General features: G+C 46.5%; 1 protein-coding gene across 3 annotated transcripts; it reads left to right on the forward strand.

Moving 5' to 3' along the window:
• The first annotated feature begins 575 nt into the window (after positions 1–575).
• Positions 576–23023, forward strand: LOC147902585 (Cyclophilin-like peptidyl-prolyl cis-trans isomerase family protein). Of its 3 annotated transcripts, XR_015540855.1 has the most exons (8): positions 667–842; positions 985–1008; positions 1123–1210; positions 1292–1384; positions 1732–1764; positions 1871–1927; positions 21631–21815; positions 22507–23023. XR_015540855.1 is itself a non-coding variant. In XM_087373145.1 (7 exons), the coding sequence occupies exons 1-7, from the start codon at positions 691–693 to the stop codon at positions 21739–21741; spliced, it is 558 nt and encodes a 185-aa protein (XP_087229271.1). In that variant the 5' UTR covers positions 576–690; the 3' UTR covers positions 21742–22074. The 3 variants fall into 3 exon arrangements, 2 of the variants coding, with proteins under 2 accessions (XP_087229271.1, XP_087229272.1); XM_087373145.1 differs by lacking the exon at positions 22507–23023 and having other exon boundaries at positions 576–842; positions 21631–22074; XM_087373146.1 differs by lacking the exons at positions 21631–21815; positions 22507–23023 and adding an exon at positions 16249–16740 and having other exon boundaries at positions 576–842.
• The last annotated feature ends 345 nt before the right edge of the window (positions 23024–23368 follow it).

Here is a 23368-nt window from a genome sequence, read left to right on the forward strand (position 1 = left end):
GGACTCTGAGTTTTTGGGCATGGATGTACTATGTAATGCATAACCTTGAAACCCATTGGCTTTGCATGTGTAAACACCCTTACAATATCAAACTAGATTTATAGTAGGTAGCCACTTTTGTCGTGGAGCACGTAACTACTAACTCAAAATTGAGCTTAAATCCTAACATTTTATAAAAATTTTAGACGTAAAAAGCGAATAAGTAAAAATGTGGACATGAGATGTGACACATGCTTCGATAGGACCCGATCCTCCCTGCAAATGTCAAGGGTGGTGATTTATTATTGATTTCGTGATGTCCATATTTTGGAAGCTGAAGTCCAACAAATACATGAATCAGCCAACTCTCATAAGAGCTCATAACTGATCCTCATTGCAGTCTAAACAATATTGTCATATGGACTACAATCATATGAATAAAGATGTCATCATCCTTCGATCTTGCATCCAGCTTGGGTTTCCTTGCTCCCTAGCATCGAGAACATGCATCAAAGATAGGAATGTTGTAAGAATCACATTGAAAACAAGAAATTTTGAATGGATGAGCAATTAAAAATATATTGCATATGAGAGGAGTGAAATTTGAGTTAAAAAAACACTCTCTCTCTCACACATACAAAGGCACAGGACTCCAAACTTCAAAAGGAGCGTAGAGAGAAGCTTTAGAAGAGGAACCCCCACGAGAACACAATGTCAGGGGGTGGTGTAGAATGGCACCTTCGACCCCAGAACCCTAAGAATCCTATCGTCTTCTTCGATGTCACCATCGGTACCCTCCCTGCAGGCCGCATCAAGATGGAACTCTTCGCTGACCTTGTTCCCCGTACTGCTGAGAATTTCAGGTACTCCAGGCCACAGTAATTAGTTTTGCCACCTCTGTTTATGGCTGATCGTCTTGAATTTCGCGGGCGTGTCGTCTCCCTTAGAACGCATACACTACGCTGCGTTCAAAAAACTGATTCCGAGGTTTTTTTTCCGGGCCAGGCAATTCTGCACGGGAGAATTCAGGTATGGGTGTTAGCTTAACTTTTTTGTCGTTACATAGCGTAAAAATATTCTGCTTGCATGCTCAGGTGGAATTTTGGATGCTCTGAAACTAATTAGGCCATTCCATCCACGTAGGAAAGCTAACATTCCGGTGGGATTCAAGGGCAGTTCCTTTCATCGTGTTATTAAAGATTTTATGATCCAAGGAGGGGACTTTGTAAAGGTTTGTCAAAAGTCGAGACGTTTTTGAACGTTACACGTGCTTCTTGCAAGCCAAGGTAAAACTTTAAATTATTGCTTGTAGGGAGATGGAAGTGGATGCGTTTGCATCTACGGAACCAAATTTGAGGATGAGAATTTCTTTGCCAAACATACAGGTCCTGGTCTTCTTTCCATGGTGAGTATTTCCTGGTCGAGAGACAAATTAATTCTTCCTAATGTTATGTTATGTTTAGTGTAAATGAAGTGTTTGTATCGTGGATCCGAAAGTTTGTTCGATCCGTCAGTAGTGATCTTCAGGTGGAGGAGGTTCTTGAACTGTATCAACTGTGTTTTTTTCCCCATAATTTTCTCATGACGTTTTAGAGTCGTTCTAATGAATGTTTGGAAGTGCTGATCGAAGATAAAAGGCAAAGTGAAGAGCAAACGATGCATGCTTGTCACGTGATTTTTGATGAAATAAGATACACATCATCCTTTTACCTGTTTCAATATATTAATTATATTACTGCTGTCTTTTGACAGGCAAACAGTGGGCCTGGTACAAATGGCTGCCAAGTGAGTAACTGTCGTGTGGACTATGCATTATCTTTGCAATGATAGTGGGTGATGTGTGAGGAGCTCAAACTCACTGATGCCATCTCTCTGTGCTGGTTTTCTGCAGTTTTTTATCACATGCGCCAAATGTGACTGGTTAGACAACAAGCACGTGGTGTTTGGGGTACTGATCCTTTAAGTTAGCCTTTTTTTCTTCCAAGATTTTCTTTAGTGGCAAGCAAACCTCTTGTTGGAAATAGATGGCCTCCAATTGACCCTACTCTCGCACTCTGATTTCCCCTGGTTCCTTTTTCTTTTTTCTGCTGATATATACCTGGGTGGGGGGGCAAGTTGGTTTGATTGAATTTGAAGAGCTTATACCTGCATAATGACCATAAAGCTGAAAATATCAATTGAATTACCTATTTGGGCAGATTAATGTGGAAATGGCCCAACATCTGGGGTGCCATGTGGTCAGCAGATAGATTGACACATGGGCAGCAGATAGGGCTGGATCTAGGAATAATTGGCTGCCACATGGGTAGCAGATTGCTGCAAGACATGGAGCATGATGGCTGGATCTAGAGGAGAGAGATCAGCCACGTGGGCTGTGTATGCCGGACAGCAGGAGTGGCATGGATCTGGCCCTGGAGCTAGATCATGTAGGTCAATGCTGGGGCAGCAACAGCCGAGTATGTGGTGCCCAGCTTTGGGCTGGAGAAGTGGACCAGGAGGGCTTATATAGCCCAGCTTTGGGCTGGAGAAGTGGACCGAGAGGGCTTATATAGCCCAAGAGCTGGTCGACCAGTTCACAGACTGGTAGGCCAGTCTGTGGGGCAGATTAGGGATATCCTGGGTGTTACGCTCAAGTTGAGGTAACATGACCTTGGAAGGGTCAATGGACATTTTCTTTTAAAGGATCAATGTTTGTATTATATTGATTCGGCTACATGTAAATGGTCAACGGGATTAATGTCAAGGTCCTTGATGAGGGTGACAAGGCACTGACTAGATGGGTCTAAGGCTATGGGTCTTAAATGCATTAAATGTGTAAATGCGCTTAGGGGCAAGTGAATTAATTGATATCCCAAGTGAGGGGTAAAAAGATGCATTTAAGAGGTACCCTAGAATGATGACATGCGGCATACTAGATCCATCTAGGGATTTGGGGCTTTGTGGATTAGCATGCAGGAGCTTTTTACACGTGTGTAATTAATGAGAGCTTGCTACCATAGAGATTCGGTTGGGTGGAACGATATTGTGCCTGCACCCGTGATTGACGACAGATTTAGATAGCTGATTTCTGTGTACGTTCTCTGCTTGTTATATTTGGTATTAGAGCGTTGGTTATAAAAAAGGAAGGATGAAGGTGGACGAACGATGCGTGGAAGCAGGCTACGTTGAATTTTGATAGGCGAGGCTGTCGCTTGGCTTTCATTGTCTAGCCTTAGCGAGCTACGACTGTGAGTCCATTAGGGGAGCAGGTCGAGGCTTACTACAAGCCTTTCAACTACGTGGACTACATCGACGTTAGAGTTACAAGCCACGCAAACTTCGACGCCCTCAGCCTCCTTATAAGGATCTTGGTGGTCGCCAGTTGCGGAGCAAGGACGACGAGTAGAGACATTAGTGACACCTATAAGTTTCCTTGCAGAAGCCACCACGCCTGGACCTTCCAAAGCCAGGCATACGATCGACCGTGATGTAATGTACCACTAGCTTGGGAAAAAAGGTTTAGAGCTCAGGTCTTTATGCCTTCGTCATGAACGTGGGCGATCTTGTCTAGATGCATTGTGCGTTGAAGAAGGATAACTTATGCAGCGTGGAGGTGATGGGTGATTTCACGTGTGGGATCTGATATTCTGAGTTCGTCTTCCAATCTGGAGATTTGTTCCACGCGTACGAATGATAGGACATTCTTGCAAAACACTTCCATCTACAGAGAACTGCGTAGTGAGACAACGATTTGCTGCTTTAACCCTATCGATGGTCTTCTTTGAATAAGGAATGTCCAAGGTATAGCGATGGGCTGAATCAAGTCCATGAGTGCAAAAGTGTGGTCTGTGTGGGTTGGCGCTCTGAGAACAAATTTCGAAATCTTGGATCGTGGGGGACACTCAACGTTTCTTTTGACAGTGGATTATCTCTGCCAGGGAGCTTTCTACCCGTTTTCTTCGATCTTGTTTTTGATTTATTTGGTATACGTATCAGCTTAGGGTTTTGGAATTTCAATTGGGCCTATGTAATTCCATTGTAAAATTCTGGTTCCTGTGAAGTGGTGTAGTGTGCAGTTGTTTTGGAACTATGTCTTTATAGATGCCTTTTGGCGATTGTGCCATTGAGAAAAGCGGTTAGTTGAGTTTGCAGGAATTGCCTAGCATAGGGAAAGTTTTGCCAGTTTACATTTACAATATATACAGTGTGATTATTTTAGTTTATATTAAAAAAAAAACCCCATCAATCTAAATGGAAGTTGAAGAGGAAGTTTCTAGGGTGGCTCTCGTAGAATTGGGAGTCCGGTCGACTGCGCAGGTGTCGCGCCCAGCTGGCCATACACTGTCTGGTAGAATTGCATTGTTGAAGGATGCCTTGCGACAGATTTTAGCTCAACAATTGCAAGCAAATGTAGGGCAATCTGAGCTCATAAAAATGGTTCATAGTATGTCTACTAGACCATCTCATGAATTGAAACGTAAAGCTCCAATGGAGCCTGAATCCAGTGTTCATACGGTCGAGCCTAGGAGGGCTAAGGTGCCTAACATTGCCAATTATAGGCCAGAAAAGTATTTTGATCGGATGTCTGACCGTAGCTCAGATATCATAGAGACCTGGTTACACAAATGGGACAAGGCCTGCGCCATTTGTGAAATCAGGAATGATATGAAGAAAATTCGCGAGGCCACTCACATGTTTAATGAGGCAGCGGATAGACGGTGGATAAAACAACAGAAAGATGGAGTGGCATCCACTACTTGGGAGGGGTTTAAAAAAGAATTTAGAAAACACTTCTTACCTCCTGATGAAGCATCCCGAGCTTGGGATCAGTACAGAAACCTTTGTTAGAGAAATTTATCAGTGGCTGAATACATTGATAAGTTTGGAGAAAGTGTAACGAAAATTGATGAGCCTCCACCTCAGTTGGTGCAGGTAAAAGATTTTATCTTTGGATTGAACGATTGGATCAAGATGGAAGTTCGGGCTAAGTATGCGAACACGCTAGATGAAGCAATTGCCATAGCCTTGAACTATGAGGATGCCAAAGGAAATAGACCAAGTGAGTTTGTGTAGGTTGGGACTCCGTACGAGTACCTGAAGAAAACTGGGTTTAGGAAGAAGTGAAGGGGCAAATTGATGTGTGTGTGTGTATGCCTATGGGCTTGGAGTCCTATGCAAGGAGTGTGTGAGTGTAGGTGTGCTAGAAGGTTCTAGTGACTTGGCAGTTAGGTATGTCAGGTTGGTGTGTGTGTGAGTGATCATAGGAGGTGACTGATTGAGATAATCATGGAGATGATCTACCAACATGGAGGCAGTTGCCTATAAATGTGACCACTCTTGAATAAAGATTTGTTCATTGTGCCTCATTGCTTTCTCTATGAACCAACGTGTGGTATCAGAGCTTGTTGAGAATCCTAGTGCCTAGAATGAGAATCCACGAGATTCTTTGAAGATTCCAAGTAGATTCCATCTTCTTCCCAAATGCTTCCCATTTCTCCTCCTTTTCGTGACCTTGGAAAGCTCAATTCTCTTCATCCACGCAATGGTTTGAGAAACCCTCTCAGCTAGACCTTCCTTATGCGTGGGCGACCTATCTGACCGGAGGGATTGATGGAATTCGTCGCCATCTTCACGCACCGCTTCTCTGTCTCATCTGCGCCACTATTGCATTGCTGGTCACTGTAGTCTATTACCTCGTAATTCCTCTGAGCCATGCCTTCTCTACTACTAGAGCTACTCTCAGTAGAAATATCGAGTAATTTGGTTCAATAATAAGGGAGAAATCGATGAAAAACCAGTCGATTCAAGAGAAGACAAAGCTTTCTCAGTTGAAGAAGATGTTGCTGCCTCCGGAGATATAACGTGCCATTTCGCCTATGATTTGTTATGAGTCTTCCTTACCTACATATCTTTGAATGCGCAGCAAAAGCCCCAAGCTTGATGATATTTGAAGTGAGGTATCAAGCCTCTAAAGTTCCTATGTTCTCTGCAAGCATTTCTAGTCTATTTTTGAAGTTTTTGATGCTACACTAAATGCTTGGGGAGTAAAAGTACAGTTCAGAGATTCAAAGTGTGCCTTTTCAGTTCAGAGAATGTTCTTTGAAGTTTAGTTGATGTTGATCTCTCGACAACATGCCAAGTTCTCAAAGTTCTTCAAATGTCAAGAAGACTACAAAGACAAAGTACAAGGTAAAGAAGACCGGAGTTAAGAGGTGGTGGGAGAAGCCAACTGGTTATGCATATGCCAAACAACTAGGATTTTCTGAATTCTTATCTTGCAATTTGCATCTATATGGTGAAGGTGATTTCTTTGTTCAGAAAGATTGATCTTTTGTAAAGGGATTTGACACGGCCATTAAATTGGTAAGACCTTCCCAAATGGCCTCCAAACTCAAAATAGATAAGTTTGAAGGAGAGGGGTTTTACACTTGGCAAACAAAACTGAAGTTTATTCTCATGAAAAAGGGAATATGGAAGGTGGCTAATGGAAAAGAAACTAAACCTACAACTAGGGAAGGAGAAGCTTCATGGCTTCCTAAAGATGAAAAAGCACTAGCTATAATTGCTCTTGGTTCCCCAACTCGTGCGAATGCTCCCTCCCCTCCCCCGCTCCCGTCTACCCCCCCCTCGCGTTGCGCGGTCCCCTCTCCCCTCCTCCTCCTCTCTCTCCGTCGCCTCCCACTGCGCCCCTCCGTCCCCCTCTCTTCCTTCTCCGCCCGCCATCCCTCCCCCCCCTCTCCTTCCTTCTCCGCCCCTCCGTCCTCTCCCCGCCTCCCCCCCCTCGTGTTGCGCTACCACTCCCCTCGCCCCTTCCTCCCCCTCCCCGCTGTTGCGCAACGCTGTCACTCCCCCCCTTCCCCTCCCTCCTCGCCTTTCTTCCCCGCTCCCTCTCGCGTTGCGCTGCCACACCCCCCCTCTCCTTCCTCCTCTTTCCCGCCCTGCGCTGCGCTGCCCCCCCTCCCTCCTCCTTTCCTTCCCCCTCCGCCATTCGCTCCCTCTCCACCACTCTCCTCCCCCCTCTTCCCCGTACTTCTCCATCCCTCCCTCTTTCCTTCCTTGCCTCCGTCCCACTCCCCCCCTCGTCTCTGCCATTTCCTTCCCCCGCCTTTTGGAGCATTCGCAGTTTGTCGGTGCAGTATGGTGGCCGTGAGCCCAGAACCGGTGGCCCAGACGAACCCCCCCTCCATCAGCCTACCGCATAACACTGACATAGCATCAGGTCTCCTTGGTGAAGCAGGCTGCCACGGACTTCTCCTAGACGTCCGTTTATGGGAGAGTCATTGGCTACATCCCTTCACGAGCAGACATCAAGGACTGGTTGCAGTCCACCCTCTACCTTGAGGACAGCCACATTGAGGAGGTCGCACTCATGGGACGTGGTATCTTCTGGCTCAAGCTCTCCTCAGCACAGGCTGCGAGCGATATGGTCAGACAGTCCCCTACTTCTGTGGGTGGGAAGATCATTCTTATGGTCCCATGGTATAGGGATTTCAGTGTAGCGGATTTCAATGCCCGCTTCCACATTCCTCGCCATCCAGCTACCCTCATTTTCCCAGGCCTCGCAACCGAGCTTCGCCCGATCATCAAGGATCTGGGGGCGCACTTTGGCTGGCTAATGTAGGACACCTTCGTTGATGCGGCGGCAGCCCAAGGGATGCCACGTGTCAAAGTGGCAGTCCTAGATCCGCAGAGTATCCCCTCGGAGTTCGAGATTGAGACGGACACAGGTGTGGTGACGCAACGCATTATGGTCACTGGTCGCCCAGATCAGTGTCTGAGATGTCACGGCTTCGGGCACCAGGCGCGCTCCTGCCCTCGCTTCACAAGGACATAACCTCAGATGGCCCCCATCCAGGCAACTCAGGATCCCCCCGCCAGGCATCGACACCCCCTCTCGAAGGGGAAGGCTGGACTGAGGTCAAAAGAAAACGGAAAGGAAACAAAACAGGACCAAAAAAGCCTTCCCATCTATAGCAAGAGACCCCTATGGTCACCAATCAGCAGCAGCCCGGTAAGGGGAAGGAGAAAGGGAAGGAGAAGATCAGCCAGCCTCCCCCTCATCCTTCACCCCGCCCCCCCCCCCCTCCCCCCTCCTCCTCGGTCCCCCTACCTCCCTCCCCTCCAGGATCCCTCCCAGCACCTTTGGTTTCAGCCCCCCTCTCTCCCTCGAGCATGATCCCGAGGGAACCCTCCCTTCCGCCTGCGTCGCTTGCGGCCCCTAAGCCAGCACAGACCTCCTCCGCGCCTATCCCTCCTGGCCCGGTGGAGGGGAGAGGCCCTTCCCCGCAGATGGCCAGCACCACTCCAGCTTGTTCGACAGCCAGCACCCCTCTTTCTGGTTCAGACTCCTCATCCTCGTCCCCACACCCAAGGGCAGCTCCTAGAGCTCTACCTTTGGAGTTTTACCGAGCAGGGCCTTGGGATTATTTGGATGCAGCCCCCCATGATGGTCCTAGCTATTTCTTCACTATCACCAGTGACGGGAATGAGCAATGGACGAATGAAAATATTTGGGCGACGATTCGAGATCAGTCCCAGGAGCAGGTGTAGGACTGGATCGATAGCAGAGCAGCGGAGCTTCTGCAGCAGCAGTGGAAGGAGGGTGACGATTGTCTGAGATGGTGCCACAGCGCCAAACGATTCCGCCTTTTGGTCATCATTCGACCGCCTCTGGAGTGGATCTACGCAGAAGGGCTCCGCTCGTGGAGGACCTCAGAGGTAGCGGGCTTCTACAGTATTTCCTTGGCGGAGGCTTCGAGTTGGTTAGAGAGAGCTTACTACCATGGGACGAAGGGCCTCTCCCCTCTGTTGAAGGTTTTAGAGGATGGGTTCGATGATCCGGCCTCTCCTTCGAAACCCTCACAGAAGTGCCTTCGTCTGCACACTGGACATGCTCCGACCACCTCAACATCGACCGCAAGCAGACAGCTGTTTGTGGCCCATCTCCCCTCTTCATGAGTATACGCATTATCTCTTGGAATGTCAACGGGTTCCACTCATCAGGAACCTGCGGCCCCAGGAAGATGGTGCTCAGATAGGAGCTCCAGCCAGCCTTGGTGGGAAGGGTAGATGTGCTCCTATTGCAGGAACACAAGATTTCGGCTTCTCAGACCAGTAAGTGTGGGAAGGTCCTCACAGGACGCTCCCACACCTACTGGGAACCTTCGATTGGCGAGCAGGGGGGGAGCAGGGGTGTCTGTACCTCCATCGACGCTTCTCTAGCTCAGCATGTGTGTGGTTTTGGCACCCTGATCCCAGGACGAGCGCTTTGGGTGGGCTTGAATATTGAGGGATCCCGCATCGGCATCCTCAATATCTATGCCCCGACCGACCTCAGACGGAGAGCTGCTTTTTGGAGCTCTTTGACAGACTTATTGCCAGAGATGGATTCTTGGATTGTAGGAGGGGACTTCAATAACCTTGAGACTTTAGAGGATCAGCAGGGACGGGGCCCAGAGTTCCTCGGTATAGCTCAGGCGGAGCAGGCAGATTGGGACTCCTTGTTCGCTGTGGGAGGTCAGGATAGCTGGAGGGAGCCTTCCTTTTGCAGATGGACAGGGAGTCTGGACTTCTCTTGGGGTTACAGGAGGGAGGGAGGCAGACTTCTGGAGCGGTTGGACCGTTTCTATGTCAGCGATTGGGCGCTAGGCAGAGGTGGAGAGTCAGGAGTGGTTCCAGGGACGACCCTCTCTGACCATGCCCCAGTCATCCTAGTCCTGGACTCAGCCTCTCACTCCTTGTCTCCACGCTCGTGCCGGATCCCAGAGTCCATCTACTCCAGAGCAGCGGTTCGCAGCAGGATAGTGGACCTGTGGGAGCAGGATTGGGATCCCATGGGGGATATGGCAGCTCAGGTAGCTCCGGTTCTTGCCGAGTCTAGTCTCATCTGTCAGCAGGAGGCGATTCAGGTCAGGCAGCAGTGGTGGGCGAAGGAGAGGGATCTCAAATGAGATCTTGCCTCGATACAGCGGATGCAGCAGTCTTCTCCAGGCTTTGAGGAGCTCAGACGACAGGAGGTTAGGGCCCGAGCCATGCTAGAGGAGATCACCCAGCGACGCTCAGAGTTCTCGTTTCATGCTTCCAAGTCCTTTTGGGCTAGGAAAGGCGACAGGATGTGCAGAGAGTTCTTCAGGACTCATGGCCAGAGGTCAACAGGGGAACAGCTCCGATCTCTTAGAGCGTAGGATGGTAGTGTCAGGACAGATCCAGACGAGGTCCGGGACTTGGCGACAGATTTCTACAGATCCCTGTTCTTGCAGGAGCCCCCAGACCCTCGTGCCCGTCGTTGCAGGGAGGAGGTGTGGAGGTATACACCGTCGCTCGTGCAGCCTAGCATGAGTGAAACCCTTCTCGCCCTTCACCGTGGACGAGATGCAGGATGCGGTGAGCGCTATTGATGGGCAGAAATGCCCAAGTGAGGATGGGCTCTCTAGAGCTTTCTTCACCACCTTCTGGGAGCAGGTCCACTAGCCCTTGCTCGCAGCCTTCCAGCATATCTTCTCCAGCGGACAGATGCCAGAGAGCCTCGCGACAGGCTTGATTTGCCTCATCCCCAAAGGGGGGGACCGTCAGGAGATCAGACAGTGGCGCTCTATCACCCTCCTCTCGACTGCCTACAAAATCCTCGCCAAGATGATCAGTAGCCGCATCCGCCCCCTGCTACATGACTTGATCCATGACACCCAGACTGGTTTTATCCAAGCATTTTGGACAATATTTTCACATTCTCAGAGGCGACGGAGTGGGCTCAGCACAGTGGCCAGCACCTTGCCATACTCCTTGACTTTGAGAAGGCGTACGACAGGGTAGATTGGTCCTTCTTGGAAGGTACACTCTCTCGGTTCGGTTTTCCGGACGAGTGGATGAGAGGTATTGTTAGTCTCTACAGGTCGGCCTCTAGCCGGGTTATCATCAGCGGCAGGATGGGGGAGAGATTCACCCTCGAGCGCTCGGTGCATCAGGGCTGCCCGCTTGCGCCCTACCTCTTCCTATTTTTTGCGGAGGCCATGACTCACTTCCTACAAGCCTGTACCACTGGTCTTCGAGGGATGCGCCTCCCTATTCGGGACGATGCAGAACTTCTGGACTCCGAGTATGCAGACGACACGGCCTTGTATGTGCAGGATGATATCGAGTCACTGGAGCGAGTGAGACTGACTTTTGAGGTTTTTTGCCTAGCTGCTGGGGCGAAAATCAACTGGCATAAGTCAGTTGGTTTTCTTACGGATCCGGGAGCGAGCTCACAATGGGGTATTTTCCTGGGGTTTCACTGGATCCCTAGAGGACAGACGACACGTTACTTGGGATTCCAGGTAGGTTTGGATATCACGCTGGCTTAGCAGTTCTTACCGGTCCTAGTCTCCATACGACGGAAGCTAGCCTTCTGGAGCACGGCTCGGCTATCTTTGGCAGGCAGGGCCCTTGTGGTCAACCAGGTCCTTGCCACTGCTTGGTATGTGGCATCTTGCTGGTGTTTCTCGAGATCGTGTGTAGCCCAGCTGAGGAGACTGGTGCGGAACTTTCTTTGGTCTGGCTCAGATGGTTCCGGCACCACTTGAGCCCGGGTCGCTTGGCAGACGGTCATTCTCCCCCAGACAGAGGGCGGTCTTGGCATCATAGATCCAGAACTGCAAAGTCAGGCATTCCTTGGCAAGTTAGTCATCCGCGGTCTGACCCCAAGAGGGCAGACGTGGAAGCTCTTGCTTCAGCATGGTCTTAGCGTGTGTACCCCCCAGAGAGGGGGTGATTGGCAGCCGTCTATCCAGTGGATCTTCACTTCTGTCCCATTGACTCAGTCCCGTTTCCCCTTCCTCCGTAGCCTCGTCTCGGTCTGGAGGAAGTTGCGGCACAGCCTCTTTCAGGTTTCCCCCAGTTGTCGAGAGGAGATAGACAGACAACCCCTGATCTGGAGCAGCCAGGTGACAGATGATACAGGTCGCCAGCTTGGAGAGAGATCCCATATCCCATGGGCGCTCTGGGCGCGTGGGCTTGCGCGCTTGCTCCGAGTCTGGAGGGACGTCTATAGCCAGTTGAGCCCAGGCGAGCTGGCAGCAGCAGTAGGTACGGCACGTGGGATCCAGGCTCGGCGAGCGGAGATCGATGCTGCCATTTCTGCAGGTTGGAGGATTCCCATGATCACCAGACAGCTCCTCCCGGGAGATGAGAGGTGGCTAGGGCAGTTCACACCCTGTGGCATTCCTTTGGTGGTTGCAGGCCTTTTCTCAGACTCCTCGATTCACTTCTTCTCCGTCGCCGATGATAGCCGTCTCTAGAGCAGAGAGGCCGTGATCGACCCCCAACTTTCCTAGCAGCGCCTTCGCATCATAGGGCTGCAAGGGAAAACGTGGCATATAGACCCCCTGATTATGCAGGACTAGGACTGGAGACTCTGGATTTGGGAGGGCCGCTCCTTGATAGAGGTGGAGTGGGACCCAGGGGAGTGGCGCTGGCCACCATTGGAGACCTCAGAGAACCCTACCCCCTTCTTCTCATACAGTGCGCGTACTGAGGCGTGCTCTTGGGGCTCTCCAGCGCAGGCTACCCACACAGGCACATAGTTGGTATGCCCAAGGGATATCTCTGGTTTTTCTTTGTACATTCTGGAAGACTCTTTGGGCAAGCTGGCGATCGAGGAAGATCTCTTACTTTCTTTGGATGGTGGCCCACAAGGGGCTACCAGTTGGCAGTTGGCTGAGGCAGATGGGGCAGGAGGGGCACTCCCTGATGTGTTTTCAGGAGTCGTCATCCCTGAAGCACTGCCTTTGGAGTTGCTCGCATGCTCAGACAGTGTGGAAGAGAGTCATGGGGATCTTAGCGAGGGCTGCACCCGAGCTAGGATGAGTCACTTGGGGAGCCATTTGCTAGTGCATCACCGAGATGGGACATCACTTGGCTTATGAGTTCTCTAGGCAGGATCTAGTTTTTTTCATTACGCAGGCCACCTGGGCATACATGGATAGCTTCCCTTGGCATCTGACAGAGACAGATGCAGGAGCGATGACTCGGCACCCAGTTTGGGAGATCATAGGGAGTATTGTAGGCTGGCATATCTGGACTTCCAGACGCGCGCAGACCCTAGGAGATCAGGCTTCTTCTGCTACCCAGACCCTAGCGGACATTTGGAGCATGATCATTCACACGCTCAAGGGTCAGTGGGATCAGATTCAAGGGGAGTCCCGGGCAGGGAAGGAGAAGAGACGGCGCTTCCTTCGCGACTGGGACCATCGAGAGCTGTTCTTCCAGCACTCTGCTCAGAGTCTTCAGTGGCATTACTCCCCCCCACCGTGGCTGTTTGTCCACACTCCGATGATTATGCCCTGAGAGGCTTGTAATTAGTATTTTGTTACCACGGGGTGTATCTGTTTTGTGATTGCAGCCCGCTGGCCTTTAGGCCCTCTTGTACTCTCGTTTTCAAGCAATATAACTAGCACTACTTTTTGCGAAAAAAAAATAATTGCTCTTGGTTTGAGTGATTCTTTTATCCATCACATTGATGGATGCGAGACTGCTCATGCTGCATGGACTCATCTTGAGCATGTTTTTGGAGCACAAGTGAGATGCTCTAAGTTTAGCTTGCTTATCAAGTTCTTTGACTTAAAATTGGATAGAGGAGAATCCATCTCTTCACATCTAAATTCAATGAAGAGTATTTTGACACAGTTATCTGGCATCAAGTTTAATCTTCATGACGATATTGTAATTGCCATCTTACTTAGAAGTCTCACTGAAGAATATGGCACTATTGTAACCTCACTCACTAATATACCAGAGATAAGTCTGGTGGAAATTGAAGCATCCCTCTTGGAAGAGGAAACAAAGATCAAACAAAGAAGTGATTACAAAGAAGGGGCATATTATAAAGAAAGGGCATATTTGGCCAAAAGCAACTTTAAGGGAAAGAGCAAAATGAAGTGTAACTTTTGTGGCAAACGTGGACACTTTGAAAAGGAATGTTATGCAAAGAAGAGATGTTCAGCCAATCTTGTTGAAGAAGGAGAGACTGAAGAAGAAGAAGAATCAGAGAATGTTAAAGCTCTCACTGCTTACAACACCCAAGTCAATTCTGACAAGGGTGAGGATCCATATGTTTTCTAAGTTATGTGTGTGTGAGGTCAATAATGGTTCTCTGCTATGGATAGTCCATCCTTAAATGATTGTTAGTCTTTTGAGATTCTTTCCTTGTTGGACTCATTGGGCTTTTCATACATAGTCATTGTCTATCTCCCAGTTGCAAACCAAGAATCCTAAGAGTGAGTCACTGGTTGGGGCCATGTGTGTTGCCACATGATGGTGGGCAAGCCATGGAGCATCCCATGTACTACTGCTGAGAGATGAGGTCATCAATTTGTGGGGGGGAATGAAGGGGCAAATTGATGTGTGTGTGTATGCCTATGGGCTTGGAGTCGTATGCAAGGAGTGTGTGAGTGTAGGTGTGCTAGAAGGTTCTAGTGACTTGGCAGTTAGGTATGTCAGGTTGGTGTGATGTGTGAGTGATCATAGGAGGTGACTGATTGAGATAATCATGGAGATGATTGTGGATCTGGGATCTACCAATATGGAGGCAGTTGCCTATATATGTAACCACTCTTGAATAAAGATTTGTTCATTGTGCCTCATTGCTTTCTTTATGAACCAACAAGAAGTAGGTTAGCAAAGGAAGTGCTTCACAGCCTAGTGGCTAAGCAAAGCAGGCGAAGTCAGTTAAGACTCCTTTTAAACCAAGTATGGGACTAAAGGTTTACCCAGTTGGAAATTTGATTTTAAAATGACAAAGCTTCCTCACGTAGATATAGCCCTAGGTAAGGCTTTGCACTCTAGGAAGAATCCAGCCAAGGACCGTTGATTTCTGTAATGGACATCGAAAAACTCAAGAAGAGTTTTTGTTTCTTTGTACAGCATCGGTAGACCCGATTGATAATCCTTCGGTTAGCACTGATGTTACCCAAGATGGGGAGATGGCCAAGGTGGCTGATCAAATAACAGAGTAGTTCTCTGATTGTTTTAGGGATGAGTTGCCTTATGGGTTACTTCCAGAGCAGAATGTTCAGCATAAGATTGAACTAATCCCGGGGGCAGAACCTGTAAATAGACCTCCCTATAGGTTAAGTTTTATCGAAGAAGCAGAGGTGCGAAGACAAGTGGAAGAATACCTCAAGCTAGGGCAGATTCAACCCAGTTTCTCACCTTTTTCTTCGCCAGTGATATTGAAGAAAAAGAAAGACGATACTTTTCGTCTCTGTATAGATTACAGAGCATTGAATAATAAGCACATGGATCCAATGGCTCGGATCAATGATTTGCTAGATGCATTGCATGGAGCCATAATTTTCAGCAAGATTGATCTTAAGTGTGGCTACCATTAGATCCGTATTAGAGCCGAGAATGTGCATAAAACTGCTTTTAGAAGCATGAGTTTTTTGGTAATGCCGTTTGGACTTACCAATGCTCTGCCACATTCGTCATGCTTATGAACGATTTACTACGTCTGTATATCGGGAAGTTTGTAGTATATTTTATTAACGACATTCTTGTTTTCAGCAAAAGTATTGCTGAGATCATGAACACTTGAGAATAGTGGTCATTACTTTGAGGAAAGCCGTATTAGAGCTGAGGATGTGCATAAAACCGCTTTTAGAAGCATGAGTTTTTGGTAATGCCGTTTGGACTTACGAATGCTCCCGCCACATTTGTCATGCTTATGAACGATTTACTACGCCCATATATCGGAAAGTTTGTAGTATATTTTATTGACGATATTCTTGTTTTCAACAAAAGTATTGTTGAGCATCATGAACACTTGAGAATAGTGTTTAGTACTTTGAGGAAAGCCAATCTCTATGTAAATAAAAAGAAAACTGTACTGTGTATGGTAAGACTTGAATATTTAGGATTCATTATTACTCCTGAGGGGGTGGAAATGAATCCAAAGAAAGTGGCTACGATACTAACTTGGCCTATCCTTTGCGATCATTCTTGGAATTTGTTCAATTTTATCGAAGGCATATCAAAGGGTATTCCAAAATAGAAAACAGTTGCGTTAGAGAATTTAAGGAAGGAGAAAAAGTTTTTCTCAGAGTTCCTTCGCACTCTAAGTCTTTGACTGCATTAGAGTGTGCTAAGTTATCACCGCAGTATTGTGGGCCATGGTTAATTCTAAAAAGAATACGCAAGGTGGCCTATAAATTAGAATTACCACAGGGTTGTAAGGTGCACCGAGTGTTTCATGTTTCTCGTTTAAAGAAATTTTTGTACGCAGGTGATTCGCTAATCGAGGGTGTTGTTTTGTTTCAGGAGATAGAGGATAATGCAAGGCGCAAACCAACAAGAATCCTGGATTGAGGAACAATGCAAGTACGCAATCGGAAGATACCCACGGTGTTGGTTGCATGGCATGGTTTACCTCTATCGGAAGCTACCTGAAAATCCGTATACCAGCTGCGGAGAGTGTTCCCAGACTTTATCATCGAGAACGCTGACGCGTGAAGAGGGAAGGAATGTTATGCTCAAGTTGAGGTAACATGACCTCGGAAGGGTTAGTGGACATTTTCTTTTAAAGGATCAATGTTTGTATTATATTGATTGGGCTTCATGTAAATGGTCAACGAGATTAATGTCAAGGTCCTTGAGAGGGTGACAAGGCATTGACTAGATGGGTTTAAGGCTATGGGTCTTAAATGCATTAAATGTGTAAATGCGCCTAGGTGCAAGTGAATTGATTGATATCCCAAGTGAGGGGTAAAAAGATGCATTTAAGAGGTACCCTAGAATGATGACATGTGGCAGACTAGATCCATCTAGGGATTTGGGGAGATCTTGGCTGTGAGCAGGTGGGACCAATACTACTCTCTGATTCATGCGGCTGCGTTTGTGATGGACCCATAGTTTCAACACAAGGGAAGTGCACAACAAAGTGATAAAGAGGTGGTTAGTGGTTGGAACCTGACTCTTCAAAAAAATGGTGCCAACCCCGTATGCTTGGTGGAAAGTGAAGGACCAGCTCGCCAGTTATCACAATAAGGAGGGCATATTTGGATGGCCAAATGCCCAGCATGACATGTAATCTTAACTATATTCAATTTTCAGATTATACTATTTAGCCACTAGTGAGTCGTGACTCATAATTTTCAGATTTTATGAGCTTTGCCATACATCTGAAATTTATGAGCTTTGCAATTTCAGGTATCGAGTTCGGTCTGTTACATGGTGGGAGGATTAGGGAGCTGATTCCCTTGAGCTGCAATTGCTTGCCATTCAGATTCTTAGCCATGGTTGTACCAAACTGGACAGGTGGTTCCACTTATAGCATCAATGGGCCCCAACTCCTTGAAATTGATTGGCTTCATTCATTCTCCAGGTGTGATGCTCGTCATCAAACCTTTATAGCTCTTTGGATCTTACTGACCCTGAGCATCACGTGCAACCAGTTGATCCTTCACCTTGAGGAGGCAGTCTTAAACTAGGGCATGCAGCAAAGGAGGACGTAGAAGCTGTAAGAAATCCTAGATTTACTATATTTAGAAATATGCTAAGGAACAGAAAGGAGACTGAGATAGCAGAGAACAAGGAATATTTGTATTGCTTGAATATCTGTAGGGTGGATGTGATTGTCATCCATACAATTGGGCCTCTCTTATATAGAGAGTGAAGAGTCACACATGAAAAGGTGTGTACTCCAAAGGGTATGTGCATGAAGAGGTGTGTACCCCTTGTGAAGGGTGTGACCCTTGATGAGAGGGTACATTACAATAGGAATGTCTCTTCATTAGAATGTCTCTTGTGAAGGGTTGTGCCTCATTAAGAAGTGTCCCGTCGAAAAGGCAAGTGTCCCGTCGAAAGGGCATACCCTTCCACAAGTGTCCATTCATCAAACCATCCATAAGTCTAGAAAGAGAAAGGAATACGTCACAGATCGTGACATCCCCTCCCACTCAAAAGAAGACCCTGGTGGAGATAATGAACTGATGTAGAAAATATCATGGTAGATGCTGAAAATACTGCTGTAAAAGATCAGGGTACTGCTGTAAGTCTTCATCAGACTGCCAAGTAGCGTCAGAGTCGTCCAGATCTCGCCAAAGAATAAGGAATTCCGTGATAAGTCGATGTCGAGTCTCTCGCTGTCGATGGTCCAGAATACGCTCAGGAATAAGGAGAACATAATCGTCTTCGATTTCTGGGACATAATCACCTGCAGGAGGAACTGCTTCATCGCCTGGAATGTACGTCTTTAGCCAAGAAATATGAAATGTTGGATGGATTTTACCCCATGATGGTGGTAATTCCAATTTGTAACTTAAAGGTGAATTTTTCTTGACGATCCGGAAAGGTCCATAGTATCTTGGTCGCAACTTAGGAAACACAGACTTAACCGTCTTATAGCGATGTGGGGCTACAAATAATAGCACCATGTCACCAGTGTTAAATTCCAGGTGACGTCTATGTTTGTTGGCAGACCGTTGATACCGCTCTTGCGCTTTTCGCATATGATCCCTGACTTGTAGTAGAATGTCTTGCATTTCTTGAACCAGTTGATCAGCTAGGGCCACTCGATGTTGAAGTACAAAATTTGTTGGTACAATCGGAGTGTGTCCATAAGCTGCTTGGAATGGAGTCATGCTGATGGCACTATGGAAAGAGTTATTATAAGCAAACTCAAGGAGTGGTAGATACTCTTCCCAGGCTGCGAGGCGTGACTGAACATAATGTTGAAGCATTTCTTCTAGAACTTGGTTGACTCTTTCAGTCTGGCCATCTGATTCTGGGTGGTAAGCTGAACTGAACAGTAGAGTTGTACCCAAAGATTCGAACAGTGAAATCCAAAAGTGACTGGTAAACTTAGGATCTCTGTCGGATATGATATTCTTGGGTAATCCATGGTGTCGGAAGATGTGTTGTATAAAGAGTTTGGCTATGTCCGGGGCGTGTGCACTGCTTTTGCAAGCAACAAAGTGTGCCATTTTGGACAAGCGATCAACAATTACCATAATCTGAGTATTACCTCGGGAAGATTGTGGTAGTGTTGTAATGAAATCCATGGAAATACTTTCCCACCTTTCAGTTGGAACTGGAAGAGGCTGAAGAAGTCCTGTTGGAAGTCATCGGCTTGCTTTCATTTGTTGACAAGATAAGCAAGATGTAATCATTTTGATGACGTCACTTTTCATCTGAGGCCAGTAGTATGTTGCACTGAGTAACCGATAAGTCTTATTGATGCCTGGATGGGCAGCATAAGGAACTACATCATGCTCTTTTAACAAAAGACGTCGAACATCCTTGTCATGTGGTACACAGACGCGATCTTGATAATACAGAAGGTCGTCCGTATAAGAATAGGATGAGAAAATCTTTTGTTCGGAAGTCGAAGGTTGATCTTTTGAAAGAACCTGTACTGCGGTGCCGAAGTCTTTATCATTGAAATACTTTCCTTTGAATGAATTCGGAACATCCACAGATAATGTAGAGATTACCATGGCTGATGCTAGAGGTAACCTGCTGAGAGCATCTGCAACTACATTGCGTAGTCCTGGTATGTACTCAATGGTCATGTGAAAGTTGGCCAAAAACTCAACCCAGCGTGCTTGTCGAGCGTTCATGACTGGCTGAGTAAAGATGTACTTTAAAGAGTGATGGTCTGTTTTGACCACAGAGTCGGCACCCATGAGATAATGTTTCCAAGAGCGATAAGCATGTACAACAGCAAGAAACTCCTTATCATAAACCGGATATCGGGTTTGGATATCAGAATGTTTATGGCTGTCAAAAGCAATAACTCTGCCTTCTTGCATCAAGACTGCTCCTGTAGCGATGTCGGAAGCGTCGGTCATAACCTCAAACGGAAGGTTTGGGTCAGCAATAGCCATAACTGGTGTGGTAGTGAGTGCTTGCTTGAGTTGTTGGAAACTATATTCTGTTTCGGGAAGCCACGGAAAAATTGCTGTGCTTTTCAATAATTCGGGCATAGGAGCTGCGATTTCGGAAAACTGATAGACCTTTGTATGGTAAAAGTTTGCCAATCCGAGAAAAGAGCGGACATCATGAACATTCTTAGGAGTAGGCCAGTTTCGGATTACCTCGACCTTCTTGGGATCCACAGAGATGCCTTGAGCCGAAATAACATGTCCCAAATATTCGAGTTGGGTCTTGAAGAACTCACTCTTCTCAATGTTGATGTAGAGAGAATTTGCGCGGAGAACTTCAAAAACTTGGTGAAGATGTTGTTTGTGCTCAAGTAGGGATCTGCTGAAAACGAGGATGTCATCGAGGTAAACGATGACGAACTTATCGAGGAAAGGCCTGAAGATGTCGTTCATTAATGTCATGAATGTGGCCGGGGCATTGTTTAACCCAAAAGGCATGACCAAACATTCATAGTGTCCATACTTTGTTCGAAAAGCTGTCTTGTACTCATCACCTTCTCGTATGCGAATTTGATGATAACCTGAACGAAGATCAATCTTGGAGAATTGTGTTGCATGTACAGAGGATTCCGCTCCGCTCTAGTCCTTTTCTTTTCTTTTCATTGTTACATCCAGATGTATTTGATTATGTATGATCAGACTTAGGGTTCAGCACGGGTGATGATGCTCGTTTCAGTAGCTCCACCCTTACCCTGATTTGTATCAGGTTTTCTTTCAGTCTCATAGACCCATCGGTCTTCCGAAGACTCTAATAAAATTTCTTTCTTTCTTCTTTCTCTCTCTCTGTCTCTCTTCTCAGTTAGCATCCGCACTTTTGCACCTGGTAGCTGGTATAACAATAACTAGTGAGAGACTAATCTAAGCTTCATGCTGGTAATAACAGCTGAAGTGGATCCCTTTGGGCTTTGATACATGTTAGAGACAAGAGGGCAGCATGCACATCACTACCACCATAGCGGAAGAATGGGTTCTCATAGATCCTCTCTCTGCACGTGTGCACAAGTATTGAATAGACAACACTTAGATCTGGAATAAGACAGCAAAGTAGGCAAGTTCAATCATTTAGCTGTCCGACGTACAAGCTTAGATGGCCAAAAAGAGAATCAATCTCTAGACCTGCTGAAATTCCTCACTGCTGTGGGCCTTTAATAGGCTTCAGTGGTGGCTGACAGAATGGGCAAAAGTGCCCCCTTAATGCAGGGCAGTCTGCCTCCCCCCTTCTTCAAACAGTCCCACCAAGGACATACATACAAGACCCCTCCATGGGCTTGTAACCCTTAAAACCTATCATGAGTACATGTTGTTCCCTTTGTTTGGGCATGCATCTCTGCCCATATAGCAACCATTTGCTGCCCATATGGAAGACCTGGTGGTGAGGCTTACGTGTGGGGCATTATGACAAGCACCACCTCCAGGGGCAGACCCTCTTTTTGCAAACAGCCCCTGCGGGATGTACACATGCAAGTGCCAAGAAGCCCCTGCAAGATGAACATGTGAAGCAGAAAGGACAGTGGAGGAGCAGCAGCACTTGAACCTAGGAGCAGAAATACTTGTTATTCAGCACAACGGGGGGCGAGGGGGGGGGGGCGCAGAGAGGGGAAGGTTGGCATTGGCAAAGGGGTGGGGGGGAGAGGGAGATGAGGACTAATGTATGTATTTTCACAGAGAGAGAGAGAAAGAGAGAGAGAGAGAGGGAGGTGTTTTATTTTTTTTGCAGGACTAATTGTGACTCGTTATGAACCCTTCTTTACTATGGCAGAGAGTGTTGGGTGAAAGCCTTCTTGTGGTAAGGAAGATTGAGAATGTTCAAACGGGACCCAACAATCGCCCAAAGCTTGCATGTGTGATATCAGAATGTGGGGAAATGTGATGTGATCCACTTAAATGATGGTGTCAGTATTTATTTTCAAAGCGGAACGGTCTGCCCTGAAATTTACACCCCTGGGAAGTTTGAAAGAAAATGGAATTTCGCACTGCGTCAGGCCTACACTGCATATTTCAAGAAAGAAAATTGGTAGAGTTTGTTGGGTTCCTGTGGGAACTTGAATCACTTGCTTTAATTTTCTACTTCCATATTTTGTAAACTAGCTGTGGTAAAATCAAAGATTAGATAGAAAGCTACGATTGTTCCATAGAGTGCACACACATTTTACAAAATTCTTTACGATATAAAGTATTCAAATCATTTGTTGCCTTTTTCTTACCTGTTGTTGCAGCTTATTTTCCCATCCTGGACTCCTTTTGCACAGTATTCTTAGTATTTTAAAAAGGAATGTAGTTGGAAAATTAAATTGATTATGAAAGAGAACTTCCTTTTGATATTCTTGCTTTGAAATATGGATTCTTGTTTCGTTTTGGCTATTCTTGCTTTGAAATATGAATTCGTATTTTCATGTTCTTGAAATCTTTTTGCTGTCTTAGTGAGTTGCTTCGTGAGCATACTGAAGTCATGAATATGTCTCTCCAGTACAACTGTTGTAAGTGAAAGTGTTTGTACTCTATTGAATCTTTGCTGTGTAGTGCTAGGCTTGTCATGGCTGAGTCTGACACAGTTTTGAAGAATAGACAAAAAATGAAAATGTTTGTCTGTATATTATGAAGATTACAAAGCGAGATATTTAAATTCATCTGGTTTTGGAGGCTAGTGAAACAAGAAAGAACAAATTTTGATGCTCAAGTCAAATGTCTACAAAAAAGCTCTAGGCATGTCTTAAGCACTTGCTCTTGTGATGTGTTGTGCAATGGTGTTGATCTGCCAGTTAGGAGCCTCTGAATTTAAGGCTTCCAGCTTGTAGAGTAATCAAGTGTAGACTTATTTACTGCATGACACACAGCATACAAGTTCTGGTCTGTGCGTTGTTGCTTTCAATTCCAGGTCCTACTCGAATGTCTGAAGTTTTCGGTGTTCTTTTTAAAGAAAGGGACCTACTCTCAATGGGTGTGGGAAATTCAAGGATTTTGAGGCTTGTGCCTGGATTAGAATGCGTGTTGTACAACCTTGGCACAGTATTCTGTCAGCTGCTAATTCATGCAACTTCTATCCTCTGGTGTTTCTCTGAATAGCTTCCTTTCTCAGTAGTTTTCTTCAGAGGCAGGCAATGATGTATTTTAAAATGCAGGGGCAAGAGCACCTTCTTTTGACAAACGTGTATAGATAGATGCCATACCATGTCATCCCTGCGATGTATGGTTAGTACTGTCCAAGATTTAAGCATAGTGACTGGACTTGTTTTGCATGTTATGGAAATTGTTTGGGGGTTTTTCGTCTGTCTTTCTGCCTTCCTGTTGGATAAGGTTTCTTTGTAAATTTATCATGTTGATGCTGTTGCTATGTCCTTGGGCATTTGCCTAACAGCTCCCTCTCCAAATATATGTTTTGGGGTTTTCATATTACTCCAGACAAATTGTACAAGCATGTAGACTTAAATATGATGCTTAATAGGATTAACAAAGAATATAATCATTCAACTGTTTCAATTAATCCCTTCACCCAAGGA

The sequence above is a fragment of the Dipteris shenzhenensis genome, chromosome 4 (genome assembly GCF_047967505.1).
Source record: "Dipteris shenzhenensis isolate YYH24624 ecotype China chromosome 4, Dip_SZ_1.0, whole genome shotgun sequence".
Lineage (NCBI taxonomy): Eukaryota > Viridiplantae > Streptophyta > Polypodiopsida > Gleicheniales > Dipteridaceae > Dipteris > Dipteris shenzhenensis.

Bases quoted from the DNA above. Each gene is read 5' to 3' on its own strand.
- LOC147902585 (XM_087373145.1), top strand. From the start codon at position 691: ATGTCAGGGGGTGGTGTAGAATGGCACCTTCGACCCCAGAACCCTAAG. The intron at 1,009-1,122 runs GTATGGGTGTTA...CCATCCACGTAG, and splicing joins TTCTGCACGGGAGAATTCAG to GAAAGCTAACATTCCGGTGG. The intron at 1,765-1,870 runs GTGAGTAACTGT...GGTTTTCTGCAG, and splicing joins CTGGTACAAATGGCTGCCAA to TTTTTTATCACATGCGCCAA.